This window comes from Leptopilina boulardi, unplaced genomic scaffold, assembly GCF_019393585.1.
Source record: "Leptopilina boulardi isolate dan_hultmark-lab unplaced genomic scaffold, ZJU_Lbou_2.1 LbouV2_112, whole genome shotgun sequence".
In the NCBI taxonomy this organism is placed as follows: Eukaryota; Metazoa; Arthropoda; class Insecta; order Hymenoptera; family Figitidae; genus Leptopilina; species Leptopilina boulardi.
This window is the reverse complement of record NW_026137655.1, coordinates 2526993-2539651: the sequence shown is the minus strand read 5'-3', so window position 1 is coordinate 2539651 and position 12659 is coordinate 2526993. Positions and strand designations below refer to the sequence as shown.

The following is a 12659-nucleotide window of genomic DNA, read 5'->3' as shown; positions in this document are numbered from 1 at the left end:
AGACCACTCTCAGTTTCTCTCCTAGAATTTCAAGTTTGCTTTTGCATATTTCAAATTCTCCAAATTCAATGAATAATTAAATATATTCATTAAATTACAAATTATTTTCTATTATTATTTTTTTTGTAATTTTAAATACATAATATACCATTATTATTATTATATTATTTTTGTAATAAAATTAATTTTTTCATTTAGTTTAAAACAATTTTTAACTGCATAAAAAGTATACCGGGATATTAATATTTTTCCTTTACCACAAAATTCCGGGGTGAAAAAAAAACTTGATATTAAAATACCTTTTAGGGAGATTAAACGTCATTAAAATGGCATTAAGAGATAAATATATAAAGAAAGGAATATCGATCTAAAACGAGAGGGGTTTGGTTTGCCTGCACACGTGCAATATAATTATTAATTTTTTCACTACGTAAGAAAGTAAAAAAAAATAATTTTTTTTTTTAGTTGAAAAAAAGAAAACTCGCCCCCCCACAAGATCGTATTTACGTTTGCAATAAAATCTTCATCTGCAAAGCTTGTGTCATGTTCTTACAGCACAAAAAATGAACACTATAAAAGTCCGCAACGTCGTATAAGAGATGAAGTTGCATTCTTGTGGACGGATTAAGTTTCTTTTGCAAAAGAAGAGTCACTTTATTATATAAAAAAGTAACGTAAAAAATAGAATTTATTATAAAAAAAACAAAAAATAAAATTTAAGTTTATTTCTATTTTTTAATCTCTTTATTTGAAAATATATCACTTTTTATTTAAAACCCTATATTCTCGAAATTTTATCAATCATTTAAGTGCAATATTTATTTAATACATAAATTACAATATAAACATATTTTTATACTAAAAAAAATTATATATTTTAATTGCTCGGCATAAATAATTTTTTTATTATTTCAATTGTCAATGAAAACATAAAAAATATACGTATAATATATGATGAGATTAAAATTTACATTCAATTTTTATAAAATCATAAAACATTAAATTCATCCATGCAAAATCAAGAGTGACGGATTTTGTCAATATAGATTTGTAATAAAATGAAGCCAACTTTTAAAATATTAAACAAAAAAAAGGAGAGTGATTGTAAATTGCATTTTTCACTTGTCGAATGAAAGCGCGAGGGTTGAGAAAAATCTAGTCAACACTGCCACCATGTGCAATTTAATTAAATTTTAATCTCTCACAAAAAAAAAAAAAATTATATGAAAAAAGGAGAATCCCCAATTATACCCTGATTGTGACTTCAAGATAGCAAACGATAGAGTCCTCTTTAAAATAATATTTACATTTAATTAATTAAAATATATATTCTATGTAATATATAATGTAAAATATATGTTGCACAAAAAATGAAAAAAAAAATTATATAATTATAAAATTTAATCAATAAAATTAAAAGCATTCCTAGTTATTAAGGAAAAACTGTTAAGAACTTCGTTAATTAGATTATGTAGTGATAAAATTAATTGATAAAAAGTTAATTAATTAGCTTTATCGACACATTTTATAAATTTTTTCATAATTAAAAAAGAAGAGAAAAAATAATTTTTTTCAAAATTAATTAAAATTTTTTTATAATGTAATTTTTTATAATTTTAATATTACTATTTACAACTTTCATTTTTTAATATAGTAATTTTTACTATGAAATTTATTGAGAATTAAAATGAGATTTTAAATCGATATAGGATTTAATTTCAACAAAATTGCAATTAAACCATCACTTTGGAGTTGCGAAATCAAAGAGATGACGATATTTTTCACGATACGTTTCTGCCACAATTTTCGTGTTTAAAAAAAGGAATAAAGTTGAAGGGTATTACTATTCTCTCTCTATATATATATGATGATGATGAATGTAAAACAAATTGCATTTTAATTGTTAAAAATGTGTGAGTCCACTTGAATTTTTCTCTATAATTGAATTTCTAAATAATTATTTCATTTTTTTAATAAAAACTCGAATTTTCTTTTTGTCATACAATATTTGCTTTTTGTTATATAAAATATTTTTCATTAATACAGTGTTCATAGTTTTATAAGGATTTTATAAAAAACAAAATTGAAAATTCTCTGTAGAAACATTTTTCAACAAGCAGAACAAATTTTAAACAAATTAAATGATTTTTTAATTTCAGAGAAAAATTTTTCAGTTTTTATAAATTTTTATATCTAAATTGTAGCTTGAATAAATTCATATATTATAGCAATTAGCTTCAAATCGATTTGTAATGGAATTACAATAAATAATATAATTTGCAATGGATCTATTAAATTTAATATAATAATAATGGTATATTATATATGTATAATATAATGGAAATTAATAATAAATAAATTTTATCAACCACATTCAGGCAACGAAAGAGAAAGATCGAAGAAAATTAAAAAATTCAAAGGGATGAAAAATTGATTACCTGTGGCTCACATGAATTCCAGCAGCATCCCTCCCTTTACTAAGTTCACTAATACATCCAAATTGCGAGAACAACGTGTACGATGTACATAAAAAAAAAGCCGGTCTTGAAAATATATCAACCACGTGCTTTTACGATAGAAAAAAAGGAAAAAATTGTCTTTCCAATTTGAGCGAGAAAATCGAATAAGAAAAATAGAGGGGAGAAATTTGAAAAAATTCGCCAAAATATTTTCTTTTTTTTTTAAAGAGCGCAACTAAACTTGTGACGACAAAAGCTCTATAGTAGCACGATGAGGGTGAATTGAAACACACATATAGGTCCGAAAGACGCGCGCGTTGCGACGATACTGGGGTTGGATCGTTGGAAGTAATCTCCCTCGCTCTCACCCTCTCGCCCTTCACCCCCTTAACACACACACAGCGAATGTTATGGCGCTGCTAGGCCCTACCCTGGCTACCCTATGTGTACAGCCTATACACCCCCTATATATACATTTAAGGATGCAAGCCTGTCGGGACCGACAGAGAGAACTATTACAATGGGGGTTGAATTATTGCTGGCTACAGGGTGGATTTAGAACTTGAATGAATGAAGTAGACTCCTCGATCGTTATGGCAAGTCGTTATGCACAAATTTTGACACCTAGTTGAACAACAACATTTATTTTCTATTAATAGAAATTTTATTGAACTTTTTCCATTAAATTTAATTTAATTTCTCACTGGAAAAGAAAATCTTATTTTAATTGAGAAAAGAAATCTTATTTTAAATTGCAACATTTAATTTGTAAACCAAAATTTAGTCACAAAAAACTTTTTCCTCTTTAGTTTCTTTCAAAACTGTTTTCTGAAAATTATAGTCAATCCTCTGTTAAAAGAGCATCAAGATATATGTATATATACAAAAACATTACGGTCGCTTCCTCTCGCATTGTTCGCTATGGATAATTTTGAAACAAACACGTTTTTCCCGAGACACGATTTTCCAGATCGGTGATCAAAATATTTCCTTAATTCGACATTTTTTTAAAATCTATTTGTTCCTTTTCCGCACAAGGGAAATTTAATCCTTGTTTTTAGACATAAAAACATAATTCAGTATTATAGATCAATTTGAAATTAATATCCCCATACCTTAAAATAGTTATCTTCTTTCTGATTTTCCATCTCGAAATACTGCTCTCAATATTGGCCTTTTCAAAACACTGAAGCGAATAAAAAAAAAAATTACACTTTCGTATATCGAAAAAAATTTTATTTTTTCACTTATTAAACGATCGCGGTTTTAACAATTCGACACTCCCGAAACCGCGTATACACGTTTAAAAATTGAAAAATCTGTTAATATTATTTCCAACGTTTCGGACAATTATTTTTTTGCCTCTTTTTTGAAATCAATAAACACGCGAGAATCTAATGCGAACAAATTGAAAAGATATCAAATAACAAAATTCCAATTGAAAGGGTTTCAAATAAATTTCGTGTAAAATTTCAATTCAACTGCATTTTTGACGAGACCACCATTGTTATATATCTGAAAAATGCAAAACATATAGCAATTATTTTAACTATTTTTCAAAAAAATTTAATATATTTTAAAAAAATTAAATAACTTTATTTAAACAATATTTTACACTTTTTTTTGTATTTCTCGAATTGTATTCAAATTAGAAAAAAAGTGTTCTTTTTTTGCTGAAAATTATAGACTTTTTGTTATTCAATATAATCCTCTTAATAGTTTGAAACATCATAAAGAGGGTTTTAAAGCCACTTTTATATTCCCCTATTTTTCTACACCCCATATAAATATATGAAGAATAGTAAAGAGAGAGAAAGAGAGCAAAAATATATTCTAAAACTCTCCCTAAAATAATAAATTTCTAATCAAATATTGTTTTCCAAAAATTTGTTTTCTATTTTCCACTTAAGTAGACACCTTTTTTTCAAAAGCCTTCTAAACTTTTTTCGAATATTTAAAACAATTAATTTAATTTATTATTATTATGTGGATAAAATTTTAATTTTATAAACTTAAATTATATAAAATAGATATAATTCACTATAGTACATTATTCAAATTTAATATTTATTACCGAAGAGGGAAAATATAAAATTATTTATGTATTTTTGACGACGTTGGCGTTGGATAATGATGTCGCCTATTGGCAGGCAACCCGAATTACTTCCACATGAATTATACGTAAACATTAACTTTCAATCGGGTCACATAATAAATTTAAAGAAAATTCCAGAATGGAATATTTGCGAAAATTATTTTTAAATATTTTTAATATATTTGCTGACAAAATTATTGTAATTTTTAGTGGTCAAAGAGAATTTCAAAATAGTACTTTTTCTACAGAAAAAATCAATATTATATCAATCAAATCAAGATTATTTATACTAGATACAAAATTTTAACTTAAGAAACAATATTTGTTTAGGTACATACCTTTTTTAAAACAAATATTTAGATTAAAATAAAACGTTTCATTTCTTTCGAAAACACGTAACCTAAAAGTCAAAACAGGAATTGTCACGAACATTATAATCACTTTTTTCTAGAATAGTTTCAGTATTAAATTTCTTTAAAATGTATTAAATGTATTAAACTATATCTCAACTTTATGAAAATAACTTTGAATTGTGATTATTTGATATAAATTAATTGAATAATTAGAACAACTGAAAAGTTAAATAAACTATTTTAGTCGTTTGAATAGTTTGACAACAGCGCCGCCACATATTTTATTGCGAACTAATACGAACCAATATGGCCGCTTAAAAACCGTGAGCTATAGGAATTTCGTGCGTATAGGTGCGGTTAGTGAAATTAATAATAAAAATAGGAATAAAATATTTGTTTTTGTGACATTTAAGTATTTAATAGTATTGTGATTGTTGATGATTGTTAAATATACAAGGAAACAAAAACGTGAAACTTATCTTTGATGTATAAAATATTCAATACATTGTTTAACTGTCAACTCAGCAGCTGACAATTGTTTATAGACAAATAGTAAATAAATAATGCCCAAAATTAGTATAAATAGTAAATAAAGGAAATATTAATATAGAGAACAATTAGCTCCTTTAATTGACACTTTAAACGAGAAATTAGTAACAATTATTTTCATAGTAAAAAGTCATGACAGCAATACAGAATTTGCAAAACCATGGATGGTAAGTAAATATTTGATCATTTCCAATTTATTGATTATATTGGTATTAAATTTTATTTACTATTTTTTTTTTTTTTGCAATGCTTGAATATTTTTTTTATGCAGGTATTTATCAGAACGTGGTTACAATCTTGCGAGCAATAATGGCAATACAGTGGAAATTCAGCAAATAATCAAACGAGCAGCTGAGGTATTTGTAATTTTTTATTTTTTTATTTTATGGAAAGAAAAAATTTATTTATTCTCTATTATTTTCTAGCTTGATTTAAAAGAAATTGGAAGTGGTGATGGCGATATTAATCAAGGAAATGTAGTTTTACAAATTCAAAAACTACGAAATGTGGCTGCTCCGAAAAATAATGAAGAATCACGTGCAGCTCCTCGTATGTTAAAATTGTCATTGACAGATGGTCGAAATAATTTTCAAGCTATTGAGATTGAGTATATTGCTTCTTTAAGGTACAAATAATTATAATTTTACTGAAAAATTTTTGTCTAATATGCCAATTGGAATATTTAATACTTAATTAATTTTAATTTTCAGTCTTAATACTCCTCCCGGAACGAAATTATTAATAAAATCAGAAAATCTATCAACCACACATGGTATTATTTTATTGCGTCCTTTAAATGTGGGATACGTTTACGAAGGAAAAGTAGCAAACCTTGTGGAGAAATGGGAATTAAATAAAGTATTATTTTTAAATTTATTTTTTTTGATTTAAAATAATATAGAGTAAATTAATATAAATTGTAATATTTTAGAAATTAGCAGTACACTCGAGAGTAAGATCCGCGGATGATGGAGGCCCACCACCATGGATTCCGTTTGGAAAGAAAATTATGAAGGTTATAGATCAGGGGAAAAATTTCAAAGCTTTAGCCGATAAAGAAAAGAGCACAAAAGAAAATACAGAATTTGAGGCACAACGTAAAGATGCCATCGCTGAGGCTGCCAAGCAGGGAAATAAAAAAATATTTGGTGGTGGTAATCAGCAGGTAAGATTATCTATTAAAGTTAATTAAAAACAAAAGTTACAATTTGGAATTTTCTAGCTATTGGATCATGGAGTACAAAAAATTGTCGATCAAGGCTTTTCAATTGAACAAGCCGAATTTGCCTTGAGGGTAAACAGAAATAATTTGGACAGAGCTTTAAAATCTTTACAAAAGAATGAAAATAAACAAAACAAGTAAGTAGTATTTAAATTTAGCGTAGGAACGAAATTTTTCTAAATAATGTCATTTCTTATAATTTACTTCTAGTACTCGTGAACCTAGAGAACCTAAAGGCAAACGTTTCGAAAAGAAAATTGAAGAGACTGGAAAACCAAGTAGTGGAAAAGTCTCCTTATTTGATTTCCTCGAAGATAAACTTCAAGCCCAATCGGAAGTCGCCGAAGCGAATTATTCTCAGAATACAAATGATTTCGTTGTCAAAGAAAAAGTCGAATATGATTCTAGAGGAAATGATCATCATAATTCAACTCGTGGTTCAAGGTAATATTTTTTTGAAAAATAAATTTATAATTCATTTTCTATCAAAAATTCATAATTTTCCGTTTCAGAGGTCAAAGATTTGGAAAAGGTTATCAACACACACCAAGACAACATTATGACGATTCAAAAAGTAATAAATGGTCAAATAGCAATTCATTTAATCCTCAAGTTTCTCACTACAATTCAAATGGTGGTATTGCACAAAATAAACCACCAAGATTTCAAAAAAATCCCGAGCCACACAATCATTTTCAAACTGACAACAATCCTCGAGATTATAGGGGAAATTACAACAAACATCAGTCAAACGATACGAGGAATTCATTTGCAGGATCACGTTTTGAGGGAGGAAATTATAAAAGTGGACCATCGGGAAATTACAATAAATTCCAGCAAGATCAACGAAAAATGGATAATACAAGAAATCAATATCAATCCGATGTTGATACAAAGAGTAAACATTTCGATCCACCTCAAAATCGTTATAATCGAGATACAAATCGTAAAGAATTTTCATCGTCCAATGAAAATGATAGAAATTCGAGAAATTATACGCTTAAAAATAACACTCCTGATAATACTTATGCTTATTATAATGTACATAATCAAAAAAATGGCAGCAATGTCAATAGTGAGCAGCAAAATCAAAGCACGTCAAGTGCACCATGGGTTTGGAAGAAAGGAGACATGTGTTTTGCTAAATATTGGGAAGACAATATGGTGAGTTTGTATTTAAAAAAAACATGAATATTAAATTTATTTCTATTTTATTATATTTCAGTATTACCATGCAGAGGTGACCGATTTATCTAAAACAACTTGCGTGGTTCGTTTCCGAGATTTTGATAATTATGAAGAAGTATTACAAACGGATTGCTTTCCCGTCACGGAAGATGCGAAAAATCGAACAAATCAACGACCACCACAAGAGGGTAATAAAAGACAGGATTATCGCCCAGATAATAGACCACCGCGACAGGAACAAAATAACGAACGCTTTAATGGTAAATTAATCAATCCGAACTTGAATATATTTAATTAAACAATTTAACTAAAAATATTTATTAATTTTTCAAGTTGGAATGGAATTCAGAAGAGGTGGAGGTGGAGCAGGTATCAAAGGAGGATATAGAAGAAGGGGACAACAGCGTAGCACACAACCGATTTATCAACCACCGGCACAACGTGCTCCAACAGTTCCACAAAATACATAGAATGTTATATTATATATTTCTTAATGGAATCCGAAAGAATTGTAGAGTACAAGGCAGTATATTTATAATTAATTACTCATAGTGGCTGGCCCGTTATTGTACCAAGACTGACCATTCAAAAACGCTTTTGACTTGAAAATTTATAGAAGACTATAATAGTAGCTTTCATTACATAAATTAAAAACAACTAGGAAAAACAAGAAATTAAATGAAATTTCTCTTGTTACTAGGAAAACTTAAAGAAATTCAAGTCAGCGTCAGAAATTAGTTGTTTGTTATTAAAAAAAAAATATGACAACATTAAAATAATTCTAAACTAGATTTTCTCTGTTACTAAAACAAAAAAAAAGTGCATTGTCTCTCTATCTTATCTACCGTTTTAGTGTAATAATAAACTTTGTAATATTTAAAAACGCATTTTCCTTTATCAAAAAATTATGTTTTAAATTTTATTTTATAAATAATAAATAATTTACCGTTTGGAAAATAGGAACACTCTATATAATTACAATCGAAAGGAAAAGAAAGGAAAAACTTTCTATTAAATAAATAATAATTAAAATTTTTATATAATAATAGGGAAAACAATTTTAAACTATAATGCAATTCTGATTGGATGGTAATATTTCCAGTCATATTACCAACCAATCAGAGACTAGAATCGTGCTATAGTGACTACCCAACCCTGGATCGATTTTACCAACAGAGATTGACGTCACATTGAAATAAAAATAAATTTTGCGTTCAAGTCTTCACCTTCATTCTGTTTTCTGATCAGGCCAATTAAACTACTGTCAGACAGGAATAAAAATTCAGTTTTTGTACACAATGTAATAAACAGTTTTCTTTGTTTTTAATTAGTGCATTGATAAAAATGTTTGACAGTGTCAGTGGTGTTAATACTAAAATTGATATCCAAACATCAGTGTGATCTGTGATCTCACTACGTTTAAAGAGACAATACATCGTCTGTATGTCTCGAAAATTTGACAATTGTAATAAATTATCTGCACATTTGATTTTACATATGCATTATGTATTTATGAAATACAATTTACCAGTAAATGTCCAATCCAATAGTTATCGATATGGTTAGATTGTATTAATTAAATTTGATTGTATCAAATATAGTCTATATATAATCAAATTGACAGTGTGTACGTGATTACAAAGATGTCCTGGTCATAACAATAGAGTACACAGTTCGTACATGTTAAAAAGAAAAATTATCTACGCAAAAATTTCCAGTGAAATTTAAAAGGAGAACAAAGATGAATGTGCATAATGATCCAAAAGACTGAACGAATTATTATAATTACAAATAGATGAATTTTATTTTTTAATGTCAGTTTCGTGTACGTGACGTGAAACTTCAAATTGTAAACATGGGAAATTGCCTAAAGCGAGCTACAGGTCAACAAGATAGCACGACATTGTTAACCAGCAGTTCTGACCCAGTAATGACTGGTGCTACTTCCCAGGATACTTTTGGCTCATCTTCTATACCCTACAGTGTAATTTTTTAATTTACTAAAATTTTACTCATTTACTGTTTTTTTAATTACTTTATCTTTATTTTTTAACAAAAAAAATTTCAAGGTCTGATTTCAGTTAAACAAATTTTAAAAAATTGATTAACTTGTCAAGTTATCAACAACAATTTATTATTCGTATTTTTAACATTAATTAAAAAAATTTGTATTTTAGGCAGGAAATTATTATCCACCGATAACAACACGGGAACGTCATTTACAGTCAACAGAATTGGGTATCAGTCGAAATATTGGAATTGGAGTTGTTTTAGGTGGTGGAGTATCTGGCATTTTAAATGAAGATGAACAACAAGTACGAATAGCTAAACGCATAGGATTAATTCAGCATTTACCTATACGAGAATTTGATGGTACCAAAAAAGGAGAATGTGTAATATGTATGATGGAATTGCAAATTGGCGAAGAAGTACGTTATCTACCGTGTATGCACACTTATCACGCGGTATGTATCGACGATTGGCTTTTACGTTCATTAACTTGTCCATCATGTTTGGAACCTGTTGATGCTGCGTTAATTAATTCCTACCATCCAACCACTTAAATATTATCGCCAAGTGTGAATTTAAAATCGAAGTCGAAGGATAGTTCATATATATATATACATATATTATTGATATAGTATCATATATATATATGATGAATATAATTTGATACACGATCACACACACAAACACATATGTAGACTGGGTGTTGCAGTTTTATTGTAAGTTGATCATATTTTATGTGTAAATAATCGATCTCTCTCTGTTTCTTTTTTTGTAATTTGAAACAATTATTTTTAAAATTAGATCTTAATTTAAAAATGAATTTAAATTTTATAACTGGATTATAATATAGACTTTTAAAAAAATATTTTTCGACTTTTTTTTCTTTATAATTAAAAATATATTGAAATATGTTCACCTTGAAATCATGTGACACTCTTATTCCATAATAACACTGGCCGTTCTCTTAATGCTGAATGAATACTTCTCTGATGAAATCTGTAAAAAATAAAATCAGAAAGATTTTATAGTGAGTAAAAAATAAAATATGTTTTAATTAATGCATCTTAACGCTTGTAATCATATTGCAGAGAATATTCTTACAACATTAAGTTATAAGTCAGTAGAATTAAGATTGTTCGGGGAAGGCTTTTTGAGTACATTTTGTTATCCATAGTATATTTAATATGTTTACGTGTAATTATTGAGCAATATCTATTTAGAGATTTTTATTTTGCTACGACAATTATTTAAATAATTTAAGAGAAAAAAAATAACGCGAACGACAGTAAATTAAAAAACAAAAAAAAACATAAAATGCGTCGACAAAGTTTTAACATTATTGGATTTTCTATATATACATATATCAATTACGAAAAGTCGAAAAACATCACTTAAGCGATTTAAGATTAGAAAAAACACATAATAACTAATGTATATAATGTAGATCTAATCTACTTTTTAAATTACGTTAAAGTCAATAAGAGTTTGACAAAAGTTGATAAAACTCGTACATTAAATTACTGTGATTTTCTTTCAATATTACATTATTGCTTCCTTAAATTTATATTTTAAAAAATTTTTAATTTACTAAAATATTTTTAAGATTCGATAAACATTCAAAATATTTTTAAGATGTTTTAATTTAAATCCTATAATTTTCAAACATGATTAATGATCAATAAAAACTAATGCTTACATGTAGAATGATCATTAACATGTTTTTGCAATTTTATTTGCATTTATAATTCGTCAAATTTCTTAATGACTAGAACGCCTCTAAAAAAAACAAAAAACATAGTCCACTTCACAAAAGAAACTTGAATCTAGACAGGTGTATTAATCTTAGCAATCTGAATAGGAAAAATATTCTTGATGTCAGATTTGGCAATGGAAAACAGTGTAACTGTCCGGTTTTTGTATAGCGGCTTACGTAGGAATTCAAAGTTTTATTAAAAATACGTATACTCAATTTGAGTTATAATTATTTTATGTAATAAACTGTGTTTTATACAATGATAATAAAAAACAATATACACTTGTGTAAGCAAGAAATAATCTTCGAAAAAATATATATAACATATATTTACTTTCAAAAGTAGAAAGTTTAGCAAGATTGTGCAATTACAAGTTTTTTTTAAAATATTTTTAAAAATATTTTACTAAAAACATCGCAAAATTTGAAGAAACAAAAAAAAACATAAAAGTGATAAAGAAAAAACCTCCAATATCTCCTAATGTGATTGTATGAAAATGTAAAAATGTTCACGAAATAAAATACGATTTAAAATAAAAACTTAGAATGAGATTTTTTGAGGTTATCCAAATTTTTCTTATTTAATGTAACATTTTATTTTTAAACTATTATTTTACCTGTACTTTATTGTTAAATTATTTATTATAACATAATTTATATTTTCTTGTTAGCAAAAATGAGAAAGTAAATAACTTTTTTTTGCTTGACATATTTTTATTTTGACAGCACCAGGGTTGTGAATATGATAGAAAAAATGACTATTTATGAGAAATTTCAGAAATATTACCTTTTTGCATTGTGCAGAACTATGAATTTCACTTGTTACTTTATCTCTCTTTCACTCTTTTTACAATTGTAATCATTCCATCTCTTCCTATGAACTTTTTTATTGTTGCGATTCTTCTCACCAGGTGGAGACAAAAAGTTTATTTTCAGTAGTAACCCAGCCCTGTATCATACTGCGCGCGCGCGAAAAATCAATTGCGTAACGAACCAACCCTGATTTAAAGTCACGTTCACAATGCAAATA

At 27.0% G+C, this 12659-nt stretch overlaps 3 protein-coding genes across 5 annotated transcripts in view; 2 read left to right on the top strand and 1 right to left on the bottom strand.

Annotated features, from left to right (window-relative positions):
• The window catches only part of LOC127278692 (uncharacterized), a 77787-nt gene extending 72639 nt beyond the window's left edge, over positions 1–5148 (bottom strand). Inside the window, exons 1-2 of one of the 3 annotated variants that reach the window (XM_051300517.1) lie at positions 4893–5148; positions 3575–3974 (exon numbers count right to left, since the gene is read on the bottom strand). The gene's annotated coding sequence lies outside the window, so the exon portion shown is untranslated. Of the gene's footprint in view, positions 1–2438; positions 2769–3574; positions 3975–4892 lie in introns of those variants that run through there. The other 2 variants (XM_051300534.1, XM_051300525.1) reach the window with 2 other exon arrangements.
• An 85-nt stretch (positions 5149–5233) lies between these two features.
• On the top strand, positions 5234–8749 carry LOC127278715 (tudor domain-containing protein 3). Its single transcript, XM_051300545.1, has 10 exons — positions 5234–5623; positions 5728–5812; positions 5882–6081; positions 6167–6314; positions 6388–6621; positions 6679–6815; positions 6889–7122; positions 7191–7842; positions 7904–8126; positions 8200–8749. The coding sequence occupies exons 1-10, from the start codon at positions 5589–5591 to the stop codon at positions 8334–8336; spliced, it is 2085 nt and encodes a 694-aa protein (XP_051156502.1). The 5' UTR covers positions 5234–5588; the 3' UTR covers positions 8337–8749.
• A 300-nt stretch (positions 8750–9049) lies between these two features.
• LOC127278773 (RING finger protein 11) lies at positions 9050–12169 on the top strand. Its single transcript, XM_051300640.1, has 2 exons — positions 9050–9850; positions 10044–12169. Exons 1-2 carry the CDS (start codon positions 9722–9724, stop codon positions 10428–10430), a joined length of 516 nt encoding a protein of 171 aa, XP_051156597.1. The 5' UTR covers positions 9050–9721; the 3' UTR covers positions 10431–12169.
• The last annotated feature ends 490 nt before the right edge of the window (positions 12170–12659 follow it).